Source organism: Oncorhynchus kisutch, linkage group LG21 (assembly GCF_002021735.2).
Source record: "Oncorhynchus kisutch isolate 150728-3 linkage group LG21, Okis_V2, whole genome shotgun sequence".
In the NCBI taxonomy this organism is placed as follows: Eukaryota; Metazoa; Chordata; class Actinopteri; order Salmoniformes; family Salmonidae; genus Oncorhynchus; species Oncorhynchus kisutch.
In genome coordinates this window covers 13,148,043-13,171,948 of record NC_034194.2, presented here as the reverse complement: position 1 = coordinate 13,171,948, position 23,906 = coordinate 13,148,043, and the positions used below count along the sequence as shown (strand labels likewise).

Sequence of the window (23,906 nt, the reverse complement as noted above, 5' to 3'; positions counted from 1 at the left end):
CTACTATGGCCTATTTATTGCCTTACCTCCTCGCGCCATTTGCACACACTGTATAGAGACTTTCTTTTTTGCTACTGTGTTATTAACTGTACGCTTGTTTATTCCATGTGTAACTTTGTGTTGTTGTTTGTGTCGCACTTCTTTGCTTTATCTTGGCCATGTCGCAGTTGTAAATGAGAACTTGTTCTCAACTAGCCGACCTGGTTAAATAAGGGTGAAATAAAAAAACTCTGCCTCTTTGCTTGACATCATGGGAAAATCAAAAGAAATCAGCCAAAACTTCAGAAAAAAAAGTTGACTTCCGCAAGTCTGGTTCATCCTTGGAAGTAATTTCCAAATGCCTGAAGGTACCACGTTCATCTGTACAAACAATAGTACGCAAGTGTAAACACCATGGGAACACGCAGCCGTCATACCTTTTAGGAAGGAGACGCGTTCTGTCTCCTAGAGATGAACTTACTTTGGTACGAAAAGTGCAAATCAATCCCAGAACAACAGCAAAGGACCTTGTGAAGATGCTGGAGGAAACATGTACAAAGTATCTATATCCACAGTAAAACGAGTCCTATATCGACATAACCTGAAAGGCTGCTCAGCAAGGAAGAAGCCACTGATCCAAAACCATCATTAAAAAAATCCAGACTACAACCAACTGCACATGGGGACAAAGATCATACTTTTTGGAGAAATGTCCTCTGGTCTGATGAAGCAAAAAAATTGAACTGTTTGGCCATAATGGCCATCGTTATGTTTGGAGGAAAAAGGGGAGGCTTGCAAGCCGAAGAACACCATCCCAACCGTGAGGCACGGGGGTGGGAGCATCATGGTGCACTTCAAAAAATAGATTGCATCGTGAGGGAGGAAAGTTGTGGATATATTGAAGCAACATCTCAAGACATCACTCAGGAAGTTAAAGCTTGATTGCAAATGGGTGTTCCAAATGGGCAATGACCCCAAGCATACTTCCAAAGTTGTGGCAAAATGGCTTAAGGACAACAAAGTCAAGGTATTGAAGTGGCCATTACAAAGCCCTGACCTCAAACCTACAGAAAATTTGTGGGCAGAACTGAAAAAGCGTGCGAGCAAGGAAGCCGACAAACCTGGCTCAGTTACACCAGCTCTGTCAGGAGGAATGGGCCACAAATCACCCAACTTATTGTGGGAAGCTTGTGGAAGGCTACCCAAAACATTTGACCCAAGTTAAACAATTTAAAGGCAATGCTACCAAATACTAATTAGATGTATGTAATCTTATGACCCACTGGGAATATGATGAAAGAAATAAAAGCTGAAATAAATCATTCTCTCTACTATTATTCTGACATTTCACATTCTTAAAATAAAGTGGTGATCCTAACTGACCTAGGACAGATAATTATTGCTCTGATTGAATGTCAGGAATTGTGACAAACGGAGTTTAAATGTATTTGGCTAAGGTGTATGTAAACTTCCGACTTCAACTGTATATGGATCAGACAATGTTGGTCAGTGTCGGCAGAGTAGGTTGCCATTTTTGTTGTATTAAAAAAGATTCTGCTAATGTCTCCGGTCATATAAGGTTTGGTAGAATTGCATGAAGTGTATTTATCAAAGGCTGACGTTTTCCTTTGCAAAGTAAGGAGAAGAAATATGTAGGCTGTCCGATATAGCCTATAGCCTTGGCCTACTCTATGCCACTACTCGCTGCATTGAACAGTCTTTTTTGCGAGCAGTGATTAAGTTATATTATTAGCCTTTAGGAATCCAAGACTAGAAGTCTGAAAATGCGAGAATGCTTTGTTATAAAGGTTCATTTTTATGATGATAAATTAGCTTCCCCAAACATGAAACCCACACGCCATGTATGTTAGAGTAACTGTCCACATTTACTTAGGCAATAAGACGAGTAACAAACAGCACAATCATGAGCCTATGTCAATCTACTGTACTCCATAGTCGGAAAGTTTACCTAAGCTTGTCGGTCTGTGTGAGAAAGAAATAGCCTATTCCAAACAGACTCTGGGAGAGTTGTGGGACGATAGATCCCAATTGCATACAACCAGTAGGCCTAGGCTTCATCCCCCAAAATATAAAAAAGCATTGAGGCTCATGCTGCAGATCAGAACTTTTAGCATCAATTTAGATAAACTGTTATTTCTTCACATTTTAAGGCAGTAGGCTACATGCGAATGTTCGTTCCATAATGCAATTAGCAGGAACACACCATTTGTGAGGGGTTTCATGTGACAGATGAAAATATCCATTAGACATTTTGAAAGAGGGGACATCGAAGTATGCAATAACTAGCATGGCTTGCTAAAATGACTAGGATTGTGCTTTTGGCTACTGGACAATAAAATACATTTGATTTGAAAACCAACAGAACATGAGAGGAAAAAGGCCACTGGTTTCAGTGGCATATGGAAGTCTTTATCAAAATAATTGGCTGCACGTTTGGTTGGATTTTGGCTAGGCTACTTGGAAGCAAGGTAAGACATGCCTCATATGTAGTAAAACGTTCAGGTTTCAAACAATTAAGGATATGTTTTCAAAATGCATTCTGCCTCCAGCTCATTGCAAAGTGGTGTGTGATGCACTGAAGCCTGCCTAGTTGCCTATACACTTGATTGGCGAATGGGAACTGTGCTTTAATTACCAGTTGAGAAATAAAACATTAAGCTCTTTTTAATCATGGCCCGCCTAGCACCGCTTGCCTGCCCTCCAGCAGCTCAAGGTGAACATGGTGGGGACTGGGAGGGAGTCGCAGTCCGGGGATGGAGAAGGAGCGAGTCATGAGGATGGTGGGGGATGTGTGTGTGTGTGCTCATGAAAGGTGTTCCGTCCTTTCCTTATCTAGGTAGGCTTATGTTAAGCAATTCTAAGGTCTTATCCAGATTTTCAATTTTTTTTATCAGACGTTTTAGACAATGTTCATTGTTTTTGTTTGTTTTCGTGTTCATGAATGTCATTGGAAGGTGTTCTGTCCTTCCCTTGTCTAAGTGTATTTAACCAATTCCCAGGTCTGTCCAGATTGCCTTATTTGAATCAGAAGTTTTGGTCTATGTTTTTTGTGTTTTTGTGTGCAATAACCAAGGCCTTGTCCGGATTGCCGTCTTTGAAGTTTTCGAGAATGTTCAGTGTGCCATTTTGTGAACTCAATCATTACAGAAGTGATATGACCTTTTATTTAATGTAATTAAAAATGTTGATGCTGATTTAAATCCCTGCTACCCCTTATCAGTATTCAATTAATAGCAAACTGTAGAAGCGTGTAATCATTCATTCGCTTGCAGCAAACCTAAAGCAAGTAACCTTTCAGATATGTTTTTCTCCAGCAAATTTTTGTGTTCTCAGAAAATTCTTGTACAAACTTCTCCTGTATTAAAACTTTGAGACTTTGTCTGATAAATAGGCCAAACACAACCAAGAGAAAATGCAAAGAATGTATTGTTGACACTGCCTTAGAACATTCCATCAATACCACCCCCTCCACACCATACCGCAAGTGCACTCAAACACACCATCTACAGTGCCCTGCAACACTGTCCTTGGTAACATCGCAGCAATTACCATGGTTGGATTCAAGGACTACATGCATTCTCTCTTCCCTTCAACGGTGCCTTACAAAGAGAAACATGTAGCTTACCTTCTTTTATAAGGGCGAAGAATTGCCAGATCGATGATTAAAAAGGTTTGTTTACCTCCGTTCTTTTGGGAATTAGAAGCTTTCTTCAAGGCCTCGTCTGAAAAAGAATTAAGCAATATGTAATGACGCAGATAAATGAATGTAGTCAATGGTGTATTCTGTGGAGTGATGAGTGTGTGATTGCCATAACAATGTCTTTTTTGTCTTTAGTTTGGCACTCCATTACATGCCCTCCAGGCTTAGAGAGAGCTTGTACACTAACAGTTGGAGAGAGCCTTGAGCTCACTGAGTGAAGTCGGCAGGTGTCAGTCAATCTTCAGATGTGCTCAGAAAGCCTGGCTCTCGGTGGTGTTCTGAGCTCTTTTCAATGTTTCAGTCAGACACCACCTCGTAAGAAAGGCCTCTGCTCAGCCGCCCTCAGCGGATGACTCATAAAGCCCTCTTGGTTGCATCCCAAATGGCACCCTATACCCTTTATACCACTTTTGACCAGGGCCCCTAGGGCTCTTATATTGGCGTTAAACCTCTGAAAAAGACAGGCTCTCTCTCTCTGTCCAAAATCTGTCTTGCCTACTACTTACTAAAACTACGTACTAATTGTACTACCTACTATTTAGAACATACATTTTTGTAACAACTAATGCAGTAAGCAACACATACTAGGCTTACCCATCCAGAGAATGCGTAATCTAATGCACAATTGCATTGATGCCCGACATTATCTCATTATCAGCTATTTTCAAACACACGTGAGTCTAGAAAGATGATTCTCTTCCCCTAAAGTGTGCAGCAAATTCTACTAGATGAAAATACTAAATGAATATAACATCCTGATATTAAAATGTAATTTCACTTCATATAAAAACATCTTATTTTCGCATACCTAACATGCATAGTATTTTGAAGGCAAGTATGGGTATTCGAACATGGCCACGTTCTTCTGTCTGTTGCTGTGAGCTCTGTCAGACAGTCGTGTGTGAGGACCTTCGTGTCGGGTGCTTTCTGGGAAATGATGCAACAAGCGTCATTATCCCTATCATTACCTTTTTCATATGTTAGTTGAACGCACGTGACACACCACACTCGCCACAAGCTCAGCATTACAGAACTTGAGTGTGCATTCGACCCCAAGTGCTAATTTACTGCTGAATTACACCAGACCGAATTAAGTCCTTATTGGTACCTCCGGCTCCCGTTGCATCCCAGATCGCTTTGCAGTTGTGTAAAATTCAGAGTAGTGTTTGCATTCATCATTAAGCTTATAAGCCAGCAACCATCCTGCCTATATGTAGGCTACATATCTACCTCAAATACCTTGTGCCACTGCACATTTGATCTGGCACTGGTACTCCCTGTATATACTGTAGCTTCTTTCTTGTATATTTTTATTCCTCATATTGTTATATTTTTTACTCCGCATCGTTGGGAAAGGGCTCGTAAGTAATCATTTCATGGTCAAATCTACACCTGTTGTATTTGGCACGTGACCCAAATGTTTTATTTCATTTTGATTTTAGGTATCACTTTAGGGCTGGAAGAGTGGAGGGTTCAGGCACTGCTGGGGGATATGTTCAGAGGCATAATGGAAATTAACTCTTTGCTCTTATGTTGGAGGGAGGGATCGGCTCCCTGCCTACACTCATGTCTGCAGTAAGTGGATGTGCCACTGCCACCACCTTCAATTGAATTTGCAATACAAAATAATCACTCATCTTGAATACTGAACTGTTTGGTATAAAACTCATCCTGAGTCAGCAAGTCTTGGACAGTCACTTGCCCAAGATCAGTTTTGGATACACACGGTGGCATATCATCACTTTCAGTGATCGCTACACTGGACTGACCAAATCAAATATGGCAGTGTGTATACAGCATCTTGCTCATGAATTTCTTTAATTTGATGATGGTTTTATTGAATCCATCCATCAAAGCCAAAAGTCCTCCGCCGCAGCTTCATACATTATAACCTTGTTTGACTCGAGTCCAGCAAGCAGTAAGTAGCCGTTGTTAGCCTTGCCCAATGCTCTCTCATGTCAGCTTGTGTATTTAACAGGGAGGCTTAACCAACTGAGTCTATATTCTTAGATGGCAAATGGACTGCCATACCAATTGAGCCACAGGGACCTTATCTTAGTCTGCGTCCCAAATGGCAGTCCAATCCATTCATAGCTCACTTATTTTGACCAGGGCCCTGATCAATAGAAGTGTGCTATGTAGGGAGTGGAGTGAAAGTTTCAGGTATGGAAAATTGCAGGTATGGAAGAAATGATGAGGCAAAACAGTATCGCAGTGTTATGAATTCTCCCTCTGTATGCTCATGGTGTACGTGTCGGGATTCTGTGAAAACCTTGGTGGTTTACTCACAGCCGTCAGATGGCTTTTAATGCTGAACGTGATTTATTGTGCTTTTACTGATACAGTAATAATTTTTAAAAATCCCCCTCATTGTGCGTGACGTCTGGATACGTAGTATGTCTCCATATATACTTACAACACTAGAGAAAAAGTTACTTTGGGTTTTGTACACCAGGTTCAAACAGCTGAAAATACAATATTTTTGGTTATTGAAAATGTATTTCACAGTGGTTTAGACGGTACAATGGTTCTCTGAAATTAGGCGATCTATTCAAATTTTTGCAACACGGACACATTTTTGCACCTTTAACTAAACATTTGGCAGTCTTACGGCTTGGGGGTAGAAGCTGTTCAGGATCCTGTTGGTTCCAGACTTGGTGCATCAGTACCACTTGTCATGCGGTAGCAGAGAGAGCAGTCTATGACATGGGTAGCTGGTGTCTTTGAAAATGTTTCGGCCCTTCCTCTTGACTCCACCTGGTATAGAGGTCCTGAATGGCAGGGCCGTACGCCCTACCCTCTGTAGATTAGAGTGAATCTCAGTTTTGCAGTGGGCCTGTGCCACTGAACTACGACCACTATTCTATGGAGAGTTTATCTTGTGTGTCTCTCTATAAGACTGTCCCCTAATCTGACATAGCCAGTGCAGTGCTCCGGGAGCAGACATTTGAAGCTGCTTTTATGCGCTTCAGAGGAGATTGAGTCATTTGAAAGAGAATAAGGTGTCACTATTCTGTGGTAGATGTGAGCAGCTTGTTTCCATTCCTAAGCTACTGATTTGTGCTCAGTGCAGATATCTCATAAACACTCCCGTTTTTTATTTTTTTTTAACTTAGGTGTGATTTTGTCACTTCAAATGTGAGATTCTCTGACGAGAAATTCATTTTGTATCAGATAGTTAGTTAATTAATTAATGTTTTGGGCTGATTCTGCAGTTTTATCTGAGAATGATCCATGATCAATCAGGTCAGGATTAAGAAGGTATTTATTAAGAAGGTGGTGCTGCTGAGTACGGCCAGGGGGAGTTCCCAGAGGTGGGCAGTGCCCCCCTTTTGGAATCAGAGATTTCTGAGTTTTTGAACACATGTAAATACCATTAAAATGTTTATAAAAATGTACATAGTGGCACAGTCAGTCCACAAGGTGGCACAGCTCCTCTCTTACCTGCTTTGGGGAGAACCCTGCATAATGATATTAATATTTTGAGTGAAAGATTCTCAGGCGATAACAGATCATTTACATGCAACTGCATTTTTATCATATAGACAGTCACACCAGCTGTGGCTCTGAAATGAAATCCTAGCCTTTTTGTTAATTGTACATTATTTATTGAATGTGTTATATCAAAATCCTCCAACACTTTCACTACTTAGTTCAGAGGCTGGCTGCCAGAGCAGCTTCCTCTGAGAGAAGGCGTGGTGGGGCAGCTAAGAGCAGGGATGTGATCTTGAGTGTGTCCCAAATGGTACCCTACCCCCTACGTAGTGCACTACTTTTGGAATAAGGTTTGTAGGGTGCCCTTGTTTTATCTCTAGAATGGTTGCCAAGCACCATTCCCGGCTCGTTCCCTGTGATTGTTACCTTCACAGCCTTTGTAAAACATGCTTTTATTATATCTGGTACAGCGTAGGAGTTCAGGGTTGATGAGAACCAAGCACTCAGGGACAGATCGTTCAATAAAGCATGGAGGTTGCAGTGGTAGCGATTTTATTTTTATAGGAAATGGGTGTGAAGAAGAATAGTGAGCTAGGCATTGTAAATACTACAGATCATCAAGCGCCTTACATGACGTTATCACCCACCATTGTATGATATCAATATTAAACTAACCAGCAGGATTGTTGATGGTAAGTTCTTCATATGCGATTTGTTGCGAAGGTGTACGCTGATATCAGACCTGTGGTCTGCAGGGAGGAATAGAGAGAGGGAGGTGAAAGAATGCAGGGAGGCCATGCAATTCAGTACTCATCTCTAAAACAAAAGCAATTTAGGTCAAAGGAGTCCATACTAACAAAGGGAAACAGAACAGATAGATCCCAATAAGAACTGTACCATAGAGGCTCAAAATAAGGGGAAAAAAAACTTATTCAACAAAGATCAAGTGTAATATATTAGAATAATAAAGCAAACTGGATGGAATATGGGGGGGGGGAATGCACCAATTTATCTTTTTTTAATCTTCTGCATAGAAATGCAACCAAAAATAATTTACTGAAACTTGTTACAAGTGACGGAGTCACCTATGATTCACCAAATTATATTTTGAAAGAGGAAGCAAAGTACCTCCTCTAACTGAAGCTAATTGTATGGATTTTTTCCCCTATTAATAATGCCAAATGAACAGCCGTACAGAAAGACTCATGTGAAGGTGAAAGTATAGAGGAGGAACTTCTTGATGCAATTACAGGCTTTAAGTCTAGGAAAACTCCAGGGCTGGATGGCATACCAGTGGAGGTATAACAAACCTTTTTTGATGTACTCAAGGGACCATTATTAGCATATTTTAACCACTCCTTTGTAAATGGTAGATTATCAGACGCTCAACAAGGTCTGATTTCATTATTACTGAAACAGGATACAAGTGGGAAATATGAAGATTGGAGGCTCTTTAACACTTCAATGTTGTGATGCAAAGAATTCTAGCAAAATATATAGCGCATAGAATTAAAGTTATTGTCGGACATTATTCATTCTAATCAGACAGGTTTTGTACATGGATACATTGGAGATCATATAAAGCAAGTACTGGACACAATAGAACACTATGATAAATCTGGGAAACCAGGCCTGTTATTCATAGCAGACTTTGAAAGGCTTTTGATAAAGTACGATTGGAGTTTATATATAAATGCCTGGAACATTTCAATTTAGGAGTAAGGAACTTGTCTGCCGGCCCTTCATTAAAGATTGAATTAATTTAAGGACCAAAAAATTACAGCTGTGCCATATAGATTGCAATATAGTATGGAAAAGATTTTTGACATACCGATTCCATGGCACATGGTTTATAAACTGATATGCAAAATGATGCCGGATTCAAAACTTTGAATTTTTCCATTTAAATTATTACACAGAATTCTTGCAACCAACCTAATGTTATTTATATGGGGGATGAAACCTTCACAGGCTCTACAGATTCTGCTGCGAGGAGGCAGAATCATTAGATAATTTGTTTTGGTACTGTCCATATGTAGCTTGTTTTTGGTCACAGGTTCAGGAATGGCTGAAGAATTGCAATATTTACCTGGAGCTAACCGTGCTGATAGCACTACTGGGCATTCTGTAAAGTCATACTCAATCGATGAATAATGTATTACTTTAAGCAAAAATGTTTATTTTCAATTTACAATCTGTAGAAACCATGAGAATAGAAAGGTTCAGAACTTTTGTGAAACATCACAGAACAGTTGAAAATTATATGGCAAATAGAAATCCAATATGGATGGTGTTAAGAGATAGGTGGGTGGGGTTGAATGGAGCTGAAGTTTGGGACTAACAACAAGAACTAATGTAAAACATAGTGTGCTCGAAAAACGTTCATAGGTTAAAACTGGCCTTCTTTAGACTAGTTGAATATCTGGAGCATCAGCATTTGTGGGTTTGGTTACAGGCACAAAATGTCCAGAAACAAAGAACTTTCTTCTCAAACTCGTCAGTCTATTCTTGTTCTGCGAAACGAAGGCTGTTCCATGCGAGAAATTGCCAAGAAACTGAAGATCTCGTACAAAGCTGTGTACTACTCCCTTCACAGAACAGCGCAAACTGGCTCTAACCAGAATAGAAGGAGTGGGAGGCTCCGGTGCACCACTGAGCTAGAGGACAAGTACATTATCTAGTTTGAGAAGCAGACACCTCCCCATTCCTCATCTGGCAGCTTCATTAAATAGTACCCGCAAAACACCAGTCTCAACAGTGAAGAGGCGACTCCGGGATTCTGGCCTTCTAGGCAGAGTTGCAAAGAAAAAGCCATATCTCAGACTGGCAAAAAGAAAGAAAAGATTAAGATGGACAAAGAACACAGACACTGGACAGAGGAAGATTGGGGGGACGGACACATCTAAGTTTGAGGTGTTCGAATCACAAAGAAGAACATTCGTGAGACGCAGAAATAATGAAAAGATGCTGGAGGAGTGCTTGATGCCATCTGTCAAGCATGTTGGAGGCAATGTGATGGTCTGGGGGTGCTTTGGTTGGGGTCGAGTGGGAGATTTGTACAGGGTATAAGGGATCTTGAAGAAGGAAGGCTATCACTCCATTTTGCAATGCCATGCCATAGTGCCCATCAAGCCAATTCAACTTGTGGGAGGTTCTTCAGGAAGCATGGGGTGAAATCTCTTCAGATTACCTCAACGAATTGACAACTTGAAGGCCAAAGGTCTGTAAGGCTGTAATTGCTGCAAATGGAGGATTCTTTGACGAAAGCAAAGTTTGAAGGACACTATTATTATTTCAATTAAAAATCATTATAACTTTGTCAACATCTTGACTATTTCCTTTTCATTTCCTTTTCATTTCATGTATGTTTTCATGGAAAACAAGGACATTTCTAAGTGACTCCAAACTTTTGAGAACTGAAAAATAAATTAATCATATATTATAACTAGGAAAATCTATTTCATTGTATAAAAAATATTATTTCATAAACCAATGGCATATAAATTAACTTGTAGTTGCAGTGTGGAAGTTGGAGAGGGATAATGTAACAATTCCTGTGGTCACTGACAACGCTAGAAATATCGTAAATGCAGTTGCACTAGCTGAATTGGGGCCACAGATGGGATGCTTTGCTCACGTTATTAATCTGCATCTCAAAAAACGATGTCAGTGAATCCAATCTCTCGCCTCCTAGCCAAGACCAGGAAGGTGGTATCCTTCTTTCATAAAAGCACAACTGCTGCTCATGTTTTCAAGACATAACAGGAGATGTTGGAGCTGCCAAACCACAAACTAATCCAGGATGTCCCTACTAGATGGAATTCAATTTAATGGATGTCAAGACTGCTATCAGAGTTAATCTGGAAGCCGATCTGTGCTCACTGCAGATAATGTAGATAGACTGATCTTCTTAAAGAAAAGCGTGGAAATCTGAGTTTTAATTTTTAATTGTTTTCAAGTAACCAGTCTCAAGTGGTCCTATTTTGTTTAAGGCACTGCTATGTGACTTAATTTTGATATATGCTGCTGGACTATGCACTCTTGTTGAAGTTCTGTTTTAAATTACTATTTTATTTCATGTTTTTTGTTGTCCCTTTGTTTCCATATGCTCCTGGGAATTCAAGCTACCCATGTTTACTATTATAATAATAGAAAATCTAAATACAAATGACATATTTCTCAGGCATTTATTTTGTCGATGTATCGAAACCATACCGAATCGTGACACCACTTTACCGTACCGAACTGTGAGTTTTGTGAACCGTTTCACAAAGAAAAATATTTCATCAATTTCATTGATGGAAGCTACAATCTATCTGCAATATTAAAGCTGATCTACCCACACAATAAAAAAAAGATTGCAGGGAGGATGGCATGCTCGTTGTTGTTTTAATGTTACTCAGCCCTTCTCCGACCCAACTATGATACATTATTGTGCCACTATGTGAAATTTAACCTTGACGTTCAATTGTAGGGGAGAAAAATACACTGACTTCCATTCCATCACCATGGCATGAAGATGGGTACTCCATTTTACCTTTTGTCTCTCCGCCGAGTGCAACGCTAGTCATCAGGTACAGTAGTTAGTCCCTCCTTCCGCTTGACGTCTCCTGTGGAAGCCCGATAGATCTCCTAATAGGACTGTGTGATTTCATCTTCTCTGCAGGCCTTCCAGGCGAAGGCTTTGTGAATCCTGCCTGAACAGGTTTAGCATGAAAGCCTGGGCTGCTGGGCTGCGGCCCCCTCTCTGTAGCTTCCAAGCAACCATAGCTCCAAGGGAACTTCCTCTATGGAGGTGGGTGCGTCGGTGGAGGTCTCCCTTGGCTCATCTTTCCTCACCCTGTGTTCACCTCTCCCTGTCTCCCTCTTTCAATCTCTCTCTCAGATGGCTTGGAGATGCATTGGAGGTGGTGGGTGTACTATGGTGTCAAAGAACTGAAAGGGAACTCCAGATAGACCAGTGTTCCTCCTACATAGAGTTGCATCATAAAGACAACAGCAGTTATTTTTTGTCTGGCTGGAAGCAGAATAATTGTATTCTTTATATGGAAAGTAGAACTTCCGTATGGAACCGGAATGACTCACTATTATTCCATTCCAGGTTGCCCTGATGCTTCTCTTTAGTGGTAATAGTCACTGTCAAATACTGTCTCAGGTTATCTACTGCCAGCTGAAGGAACCATTACCACTACTTTATCTAATTTTCCAACTGTGGCAATTGGCAGGTCTTCACCACTTAGCCACCGAGCAGCCATTCTGATAGAGGCTTATTTCATTATTTCCCCCTAACGCATTCTTTGCATCTTAACGGTGTTTGACATTCGAGAATTTGACTCCCGAAATCAATTGCGCCTCACGATAAAGAAATCTGTCTGGTGCAGGTCTGTTGTGTGTTTAGCTCCATTGTGATGAAACATTGTTTCTAAGTAATAAGCGGATACCTCACATTTCCTACATGTTGACTGTGCCTCGGCTTATGCCGCTTGTTGACAGCCTCCTAATCTCACCTTTCCGCTCATCTATGTTGTTCCATGTCATGACACCCACCCTTTCAGATTGTTCTGAAATCGTTTCTGTAGTTAGAAACGGTAAGATTAGCATACCTGCAACATTATTTTGTTGAAATATAATTTGATTTGAGAAATTATGCTAATTTGATTGCACCCAAATTGGCATTTTTGTTATTTATTATAGGATTCATATAATATTCAATAAAGATGGTACATAACATCTGATTTGGACATTTTTTTTTTTTAACAATGAGTAAGACATGAGGATTCCAAAGAAATGGTTCAAAGCCACCAACCAACTCCCATTGCCAATCCCAACACAACAATGAATATACAATATCAGTTCACTATGTTTGACAAGTAATATGGAGCTGTGGCTTGGAGTATTGTTTCTTCATCTTATGTAATGCATTCTCTGTGATTTTGTTAGTTTTTTTTGTCCGAAATTAGTAATTGAAGTTCAGTTTATTTCCCATCCTGATCCTACATCCTTATATTACCACCTTCTGACCACTAGATGGTGCTGTTCCTGCTATTAGGTGATTTATTATTTTTTAATCACCCACATTAGAACATTTAATTTTGGTTTCCTTAGCCTGTAAGCAGTCTATTGAAAAGGTATGACAGCAAACCCATGTTTTGGTTATGTTTACCTGGCCACTGTTTCAAATGCTAACTTTGTAGCATTTGTTGCACAAATCCAATGTCAGTCAATGGTACCTTCGAAGTAGTGGCCAGGTAAACAAAATCAATGCATTGGTTGCTGTCGTACCTTGTCCATAGACTGCTTACAGGCTAAGGAAACCAATATGTAATTTTGTAATTTGGGTGAACTATCCATTTAACATTGAGGGGGTGGGGGGGATTCTTAAAAAATAATCAACTAATAGCAGGAGCAGCACCCTGTAGTGGACAGAACCTGGTAATGTCAGGATGTAGGATGGGACATAAACCTAACAACTTCAATGACATTCTCTGAACAGGGGAAAAAACATCACCAAATTCATTGAGAATGCTTTACATAGGATGAAGAAACAATACTCTGATCCGTAGCTCCATACTACTCGTCAAACAGAGAACTGATACTGTATACTTGTTCGATGGGTTGGGATCGGCGTGGGGGGCCCGTGTGTGGCTTTTGACCCTTTCTTTGGAATCCTAATGTCTTACTCATTGTTAGAATTTTTGAGGATCCAAATCAGATGTTGTGTACAACGTTTATTTAATATTATATGAATCTTATAATTTAAAATGGCCAATTTGGTTGCAATCAATTGACTTAATTTATCAGAAATAAAAATATATTTCAACAAAATATTGTTGAAGAAATGCTAATGTTATCTGTTTCTAAGTACAGAAATGATCTCAGAACGATCTGAGATGGTGGGTGTCTCAATCCTCTTGTGCTTTTTGAGGTGGTAACGGCCTCTCTCCTTTCTTCTCATTCCTCCTCCTGACTTCAGAGTGCAGAAGCGCCATTTGAAGTACCTCTGTCTCCTAGCTACAGGCTCTTGTACCATGCACACAGCCTAATCTAATGTCAGATTCTGACAATACAGAGAGAAAGACTCTTCATTCTCCATGATTAGACATGATGACTAAGTGTCACTGACTCCAGTCACTCGGCAAGTTTGATGCAGTGATGACAGTCCTGTATTAATATGATTGTTATGTTCCTGCCTTGTATAATGCTGTTCGTATTTCAGCTCCGTCTCCTCTCTCTCCTAGTGGATATGATACCTTAACCTGCCTTCTGGCTAATGCAGGACTGTACTTAGAGGAGCAATGGCATTTTTTGTCCGTTATCCCGTTTACCACTCATGTTATAGCACTTTATGGCACATGGAGAAAAATAACTCCTGGCTAATTGTTTGTAAACCATTGAGATTGTAAAACTATGGATACGAAAGAGGGGCAAGAAGGTATCTTATGATCTTCCTTTGTTGTTCATCTCTTGGTTGTTTTCATGACTTACGTTGGCATTAATTCACGCTCTGGTTCTTGTAAAGAGACTGCAATGTGACATTTGGAGATATTTTAGCAGCCACGTTGCATTGCTACCACCACCCGTGGTGACATTTTGAAATGTGTCACGCATTTTCGACTGTTTTCAGCGTTTGTTCTGTGTTTGAGTAAAATGCTGTTTGCATAGATAATGAGTATATGAGGAGCTGCCATGGCAATGAAATTGAACTCCACTTTAATTTCTATTTCACTGTTATTTATGGACATGTAAATGTAGTTGTTTGTTCACAACAATGGTAGTGTTTGCATGCAGGGTACTTTGTCTGAAAGAACGAATCAGTGGTGGAAAAAGTACCCAATTTTCATACTTGAGTAAAAGTAAAGATACCTTAATAGAAAAGGAAAAATAAGTCACCCAGTAAAATACTACTTGAGTAAAAGTCTAAGCGTATTTGGTTTTACTTAAGTATCAAAAGTAAATGTAATTGCTAAAATATACTTAAGTATAAAAAATTATAAGTATTAAATACTTGAAAAAAAAATCTATATACAGTGGGGAGAACAAGTATTTGATACACTGTCGATTTTGCAGGTTTTCCTACTTACAAAGCATGTAGAGGTCTGTAATTTGTATCATAGGTACACTTCAACTGTGAGAGACGGAATCTAAAACAAAATCCTGAAAATCACATTTGTGTGATTTTTAAGTAATTAATTTGGCATTTTATTGCACGACATAAGTATTTGATCACCTACCAACCAGTAAGAATTCCGTCTCTCACAGACCTGTTAGTTTTTCTTTAAGAAGCCCTCCTGTTCTCCACTCATTACCTGTATTAACTGCACCTGTTTAAACTCGTTACCTGTATAAAAGACACCTGTCCACACACTCAATCAAACAGACTCCAACCTCTCCAAAATGGCCAAGACCAGTGAGCTGTGTAAGGACATCAGGGATACAATTGTAGACCTGCACAAGGATGGGATGGGCTACAGGACAATAGGCAAGCAGCTTGGTGAAAAGGCAACAACTGTTGGCGCAATTATTAGAAAATGGAAGGAGTTCAAGATGACGGTCAATCACCCTCGGTCTGGGGCTCCATGCAAGATCTCACCTCGTGGTGCATCAATGATCATGAGGAAGGTGAGGGATCAGCCCAGAACTACACAGCAGACCTGGTCAATGACCTGAAGAGAGCTTGGGACCACAGTCTCAAAGAACCATTAGTAACACACTACGCCGTCATGGATTAAAATCCTGCAGCGCACGCAAGGTCCCCCTGCTCAAGCCAGCGCATGTCAAGGCCCGTCTGAAGTTTGCCAATGACCCACTGGATGATCCAGAGGAGGAATTGGGAGAAGGTCATGTGGTCTGATGAGACAAAAATAGAGCTTTTTGGTCTAAACTCCACTTACCGTGTTTGGAGGAAGAAGAAGGATGAGTACAACCCCAAGTACACCATCCCAACTGTGAAGCATGGAGGTGGAAACATCATTCTTTGGGGATGCTTTTCTGCAGAGGGGACAGGACGACTGCACTGTATTAAGGGGAGGATGGATGGGGCCATGTATCGCGAGATCTTGGCCAACGACCTCCTGTGTCGTGGCTGGGTCTTCCAGTATGACAACGACCCAAAACACACAGCCACTAAGGAGTGGCTCCGTAAGAAGCATCTCAAGGTCCTGGAGTTGCCCAGCCAGTCTCCAGAACTGAACCTTTGGAGGGAGCTGAAAGTCCGTATTGCCCAGCGACAGCCCTGAAACCTGAAGGATCTGGAGAAGGTCTGTATCGAGGAGTGGGCCAAAATCTCTGCTGCAGTGTGTGCAAACCTGGTCAAGAACTACAGGAAACATATGATCTCTGTCATTGCAAACAGGTTTCTGTACCAAATATTAAGTTCTGCTTTTCTGATGTATCAAATACTTATGTCATGCAATAAAATGCAAATTAATTACTTAAAAATCATACAATGTGATTTTCTAGATTTTTGTTTTAGACTCTGTCTCTCATAGTTGAAGTGTACATATGATAAAAATTACAGACGTCTACATGCTTTGTAAGTAGGAAAACCTGCAAAATCGGCAGTGTATCAAATACTTGTTCTCCCCACTGTATTAAGCAAACCAGACGGCACCATTTCATTTGGTTAGTTATTTATTTTTTACGGATAGCCAGGGGCTGTCTCCAACACTCAAAACATAATTTACATATTAAGCATGTGTGTTTAGTAAGTCCGCCAGATCAGAGGCAGTATGGCTGACCAGGGTTTTTCTCTTGATTAGTGTGTGAATTGGAAAATTTTTGTCCTTCTACATAAGTGCTTTACACCACTGGAAAGATGAATGAATGAACTGAACTGTGAGTTGAGTTTATTCGTACTTTGAGGCTGCTGTACAGTGCCCATATTAATAGCAGATTGGTATTTATTGGATGACTCATGTACTGCAGGCAGCTCTGTAGGGTAGTCACTAGCTGGCACATTCACAAAGTCATACAATCTTATTTTAAACCTAAACCTAACTTTAAGCCGAACATTAACCGCACTGCTAACCTTATGCCTAACTTTGTTTTCATGAATTTTGACAATATATTGCACATTTTTACTTTGCCACTGGCCCATCTAGTAGAAATCGCTCTGCCTCCAGGATAATATTCATCCCAATAAACTGCATATTCATATTAATACCCGCTCCCTGATGCCCCTATGCTTAGCTTTGGGCTGTATCTGTCTCTCCCATCTGGCAGCTGTCTGTGCCTCTGAACAGCCTGGCTGGCTGGCTGCCTGCGTCCCTCCCTTCCTCCTCTAGGCTTTTTACCACAGGGCCCCAGCTTGCTGCAACCTCCGCATCAGGGCCAACATCACTAATAATAATACAGCCAGCCTGCATGTCGCCACAGGCTGCTCCAACTCCGCTCTTTTATATTAGGCCACACAGTGAAACAGCTGATTGTGGATCTTCTACAGATGCACCTTTTTGAGAGCCTTCTGTCGAGCAGCATCACCGCCTGGTAAGGCAACCGCACCACCCTCTACCTCATGGCTCTCCAGAGATTGGTGTGGTCAGCCCAACGCATCACCGGTGGCACACTGCCTGACCTCCAGGACATTTACAGCACTCTGTCCAAGGAAGGCCAAGAAGATCATTAAGGACCTCAGCCACCCGAGCACAGGGTGTTCACTCTGCTACCATCTAGCAGACAGAGACCGAAAGATTGAGAAACAGCTTCTATCACCAGGCCATCAGACTGTTGAACAGCCATCACTAGCCGGCTATCTACAATTTGATTGTTTTTTTTTCTTCTCATCAATCTACACACAATACCCGATAATGACAAAGTAAAAACAGGTTTTTATAATTTTGTTCTAATGTTTTATAAATAAAACCCTGAAATATCACATTTACATAAGTATTCAGACCCTTTAATCAGTACTTTGTTGAAGCACCTTTAGCAGTGATTACAGCCTTCTTGGGTATGACACTACAAGCTTGGCACACCTGTATTTGGGGAGTTTCTCCCATTCTTCTCTGCAGATCCTCTCAAGCTCTGTCAGGTTGGATGGAGAGCGTTGCTACATAGCTATTTTCAGGCCTCTCCAGAGATGTTAGATCAAGTTCAAGTCCGGGCTCTGGCTGGGCCACTCAAGGACATTCAGAGACTTTTCCCGAAGACACTCCTGCGTTGTCTTGTCTGTGTGCTTACGGTCTTTGTCCTCTTGGAAGGTGAACCTTCACCCCAGTATGAGGTGCTGAGCGCTCTGGAGAAGGTTTTCATAAAGAATCTCTCTGCACTTTGCTCCTGACTAGTTTCCCAGTCCCTGCCGCTGAAAAACTTCCCCACAGCATGATGCTGCCACCTCCATGCTTCACCATAGGGATGGTGCCAGGATTCCTCCAGATGTGGCGCTTGGCATTCAGGCCAAAGATTTTAGTCTTGGTTTCATCAGATCTTGTTTCTCTTTTTTTTATACCCCTTTTTTCCCCCAATTTCATGGTATCCAATTGTTAGTAGCTACTATCTTGTCTCATCGCTACAACTCCTATACGGGCTCGGGAGAGACGAAGGTTGAAAGTCATGCGTCCTCCGATACACAACCCAACCAAGCCGCACTGCTTCTTAACACAGCGCGCATCCAACCCGGAAGCCAGCCGCACCAATGTGTCGGAGGAAACACCGTGCACAAGGCAACCTTGGTTAGCATGCACTGTGCCCGGCCCACCACAGTAGTCGCTGGTGCGCGATGAGACAACGATGTCCCTACCGGCCAAGCCCTCCCCATGGACCTCCCGGTCGCGGCCGGTTACGACAGAGCCTGGCCGCGAACCCAGAGTCTCTGGTGGCACAGCTGGCACTGCAGTACAGCGCCCTTAACCACTGCGCCACCTGGGAGGCCGAATCTTGTTTCTCATGGGCTGAGAGTCATTTAGGTGCCTTTTAGCAAGTCCAAGGGTGCTGTCATGTGCCTTTTACTGAGGAGTGGCTTCCATCTGGTCACTCTACCATAAAGGCCTGATTTTGGTTGAGTGCTGCAGAGATGGTTGTCCTTCTGGAAGGTTCTCCCATCTCCAAATATGAACTCTGGAGCTCTGTCAGAGTGACCATCGGGTTCTTGTTCATATCCCTGACCAAGGCCCTTCTCCCCCGATTGCTCAAGTTTGGCCGGGCAGCCAGATCTAAGAAGAATCTTGGTGGTTTCAAACGTCTTCCATTTAAGAATGGTCGAAGCCACTGTGATGTTGGGCACCTTCAATGCTGCACAATTTTTTTGGTACCCTTCTCCAGATCTGTCTCGGAGCTCTACGGACAATTCCTTCGACCTCATAGCTTGGTTTTTGCTCTGACATGTGCTGTCAACTGTGGGGCCTTCTATAGACAGCTGTGTGCCTTTCCAAATCATGTCCAATCAATTGAATTTACAACAGGTAGACTCCGATCAAGTTGTAGAAACATCTCAAGGATGATTAATGAGAACAGGATGTACCTCAGTTCAATTTTGAATCTCAAAGCAGGGTCTGAATACTTATGTAAATACGGTATTTCTATTTGTTATTTTTTACAAAAATGCCTAAAACCTGTTTTTGCTTTGTAATTATGGGGTATTGTGTGTATAATAAGGCTGTAACACAACAATATGTGGAATAAGTCAAGGAGTATGAATCATTTCTGAAGGCACTGTATCTACTTTGGATTGTGATTTTTTTTTTTTATATTTGTTGCTAGCCATTCTACTGCACCGTTGGAGCTAGTAACAAAAGCATTTTGCTTCACCTGCTTTAACACATGCAAACCTGTGTCGAGACCAACACTTTTATTTTAGTTAAAATGTTCTATAATTGTTGTCACGGTTTTCAGCGTGAGACTTAGCAGTATTGTGCAGACTTGGGCTTTGTTTTCAGCCAGTGTCACTTCTGTACTTAGATTCATCCCCACAGTGTTTGATTCAACATGGACTGGGTGCTTCTCATCCTCAGGATGCAAAGCCTTAGACTATTAGGTCATATTCCCCACTGCACGATTCATTTTGAGTTTAGGCTATATGCTTACTCTATAATGTAAGCCATGGTCATATTAGTACTTCAAGGTAAATCTTACATTCTTACTTAGTCCTCTTTGTTCCTGGAGAAACAGGGTCTGTACTGAATGCAAATTCTGTTGTGACCATAAATCTTAAACTAAACTCTCTGGCCCTGAGCTTTAACGCCTAACTTATACCACTCTAAATGTTCTGCTCTTGGCTGTCTTTATATGAAGACCATATTCAGCTAGCTGATTATGTAGTACAGCTTAATCTCAGATGAATATAGCTTTTACAGTAGCCTATCTAAGTCTCCTCTCCTGGGGATGCCTCAGCCAATATGGTACTGTAGATTGTCTTTCGCTGAACATCTGTCATCCTTAATCGAGGAGCTGAACAAGCCTCTTTTCCTGCCATCATGAGCCTAATTATTTATGTGGTCTGTGATATTTCGGTCATTAACCTAAGCCTAAACTGTCAAATGGTGTGCAACTGTGCATTGATGTTTCCAGCTTGATTGATGTGATATCAATCACTGAGATGAGTGCTTGATACTGATACAGTAACACGATAGACAATACATTGTGCGTTACTGTATATTGATAGATTGGTGGGTGGAAAAGATGGCCTCCAGCATAGTTCTACAAGGATTGCTTTTCTGCCTTATAATAGAAACCATGGCTTCGTCCCAAATGACACCCTATACCCTACATAGTGCACTACTTTTGACAAGATGGCCAATAGGGCTCTGGTCAAAAGTAGTGCACTATAAAGGTAATAGGGTGCCTTTTGGGATGCAATCCATGGTTATTATGTGTGAGCTTATAGGAGGATATAGATGTCATTCTATTAACCAGACTCCAGTTTGTTATTTCCATTCCTTGCTGTACAGTAACTGTCTGTCTGTCCTGTTGCTGATGATATCTCCTGTTGTGTTTTTCCAGCTCCTGGAAGGCAGCTTCACATCCCAGGTCAGCCATGAAGTCGACGGCCTTATCTTCCAGCCTTGCGGGGTGAGTCTGTCTTAAACACTGTTATTTGTGTCAAAGCACTGGGTTATGTCTACAGGCTAATTGCACAGCAGCACCAAGTTTTCATCGACCTCCCTCTAATAATAAGGCAGCGGGGTAGGACTCCGCCTCAGGTTTCTGGAGAAGGTTATTTGTTGGGCTCACTCTTTGTCAGTCACCTCTACCTGCCCTCCTGTCACTGTGAAGGAAGGAATGCCCAAAACTGCACTCACACAGTCCACAGATCAGACACGTGTGGAACAGCCACTGTCAGCACTGTAAAAGGGTCAAGGTAGGAAGGCCATCTCTGCTTTGTGTTGGTGGGAAATAGCCTTCTCTACCAACACTACTCTTACAATGTTATGATGATATTATTACAGCAGCGGTCCCGGGGAAGATTACCCTTATATGGGGAATGAATCGTGGACTTACATCATCTGCCTCCCTCAAGGAGGGACAGTGCCCCCTATTTGGATAGTTTGCAGAGACGTGTTTTTCTCTGGAGAGATACAACATGGCTCTGTACATAGTAAATTAATTAGCACAACATCACCTCAGATAACCGATAGTGTCTGCACAGCGTAACGGAAGGGGTGGCATTTAGAGAGAGCTATGTGGTGGAGGTAAGTAGAATCAGAAGTGGTGTGCAGCTGTGCACACCTGCAGACATTCAGATTGATTGGGCGCGGGGAGGCAGAGTGTTTTACATACAAGTTGCTATTCAAATCAAATCAAATGTATTTATATAGCCCTTCGTACATCAGTTGATATCTCAAAGTGCTGTACAGAAACCCAGCCTAAAACCCCAAACAGCAAGCAATGCAGGTGTAGAAGCACGGTGGCTAGGAAAAACTCCCTAGAAAGGCCAAAACCTAGGAAGAAACCTAGAGAGGAACCAGGCTATGTGGGGTGGCCAGTCCTCTTCTGGCTGTGCCGGGTGGAGATTATAACAGAACATGGCCAAGATGTTCAAATGTTCATAAATGACCAGCATGGTCGAATAATAATAAGGCAGAACAGTTGAAACTGGAGCAGCAGCACAGTCAGGTGGAAGTTGAAACTGGAGCAGCAGCATGGCCAGGTGGACTGGGGACAGCAAGGAGTCATCATGTCAGGTAGTCCTGGGGCATGGTCCTAGGGCTCAGGTCAGTTGAAACTGGAACAGCAGCATGGCCAGGTGAACTGGGGACAGCAAGGAGTCATCATGTCAGGTAGTCCTGGGGCATGGTCCTAGGGCTCAGGTCCTCCGAGAGAGAGAAAGAAAGGGAGAAGGAGAGAATTAGAGAACGCACACTTAGATTCACACAGGACACCGAATAGGACAGGAGAAGTACTCCAGATATAACAAACTGACCCCAGCCCCCCGACACAAACTACTGCAGCATAAATACTGGAGGCTGAGACAGGAGGGGTCAGGAGACACTGTGGCCCCATCCGAGGACACCCCCGGACAGGGCCAAACAGGAAGGATATAACCCCACCCACTTTGCCAAAGCACAGCCCCCACACCACTAGAGGGATATCTTCAACCACCAACTTACCATCCTGAGACAAGGCTGAGTATAGCCCACAAAGATCTCCGCCACGGCACAACCCAAGGGGGGGGCGCCAACCCAGACAGGATGACCACAACAGTGAATCAACCCACTCAGGTTCCGATCTGACTCAACGTCTTCTCTCTGATGCTGCACATTGTGCGACGTGCATCAACCCCGTCTCTTCCAAATACCGTCGGGGTAATACCTTCACCAATTCTCTAGTTTGGCGCCACAGGTGTTTATTCTAGTAAAAAATATGCTTTACTCAGTCTGTGCTTTAGTTAGCTGCTACGGTAGGTGTCAAACAAACTATCAAGCAGTGTCTATGTATTTAACTACTTTTCCCTAGCTTGTGTTGAGGGCTGTTTTGCCCTGACCTCCTCTCTGAGTTCTCATTTATTTGCCATCAGGAGCCTTGTCTTCCTTATGTCTCTGTGTTACAATATTGATTTCATATCCCTGGTCCAGCTGTAAATCATTGAGTAGCAACAAGAAAGTGATTGATCATCACTGAAATAGCCAAACCAGGAGATGGGACTATTTGACAAAGACAACACAGATCAATAGACAGGCATAGAAGGGAAGTAAAATACGTAGAACCTTTCCCCTAACTAGGAAATGAGGGTAGATTTGGACTCCACCTAAAAATCCAACCTGTTTGCCTATATCCCTTGAGATGAATGTTCATTCGATCAGTTGTTAATTCACAGGTGAAATATTTATATTCCTTCTTTGGGCTGGAGAGAGAGCTTGTCCAGCCATGCACCTGCTAGAAGAAAACAGCTTTTCAACTCCTGTTGTCATTTCCCTATGGGCAAAACAATGGCAATGGCTTTTTCTTATGATCCAAGTTGTCAGATTGGATTCTCCCTCAAGTGACTGTGCATCAAGGAATCAAGTTTTGCCTCGATAATAGCGCTAGCCATTTAAGTCAGTCTATTTTGTCTGAAAGCAAGCAGCAGCCTGAGATCACTCACCTGGGTTAATTCAGAACTTTCCCCCAGCGTCTACAACTCATTATTTTGGTTTGCATCCCCCCTCGCCATGAACAGTTTTTTGGTTTTGCGTCGCTCTGTAATTTTAGAAATAATGATTGAAGAATATGAAAAGCTCAGTAGCTGTCAGGTAGCAGGAGCCAGTTTCCTGGGTGTGCTGGGCTGGGAATGAAATTAGGCTGCAGAGTGCAGGTTTGGCGCGGCTGCAGCAGCCCCGCACTCCACCGGAACTCAGAG

At 42.0% G+C, this 23,906-nt stretch overlaps 1 protein-coding gene across 2 annotated transcripts in view; it reads left to right on the top strand.

Moving 5' to 3' along the window:
• Positions 1-23,906, top strand: part of rngtt (RNA guanylyltransferase and 5'-phosphatase) — a 144,900-nt gene that overhangs the window by 82,333 nt on the left and 38,661 nt on the right. For both annotated transcript variants that reach the window (XM_020455435.2, XM_020455434.2), the window contains one exon: positions 21,071-21,139. In XM_020455435.2, coding sequence (XP_020311024.1) covers positions 21,071-21,139 — 69 coding nt within the window. The remainder of the gene's footprint in view (positions 1-21,070; positions 21,140-23,906) is intronic.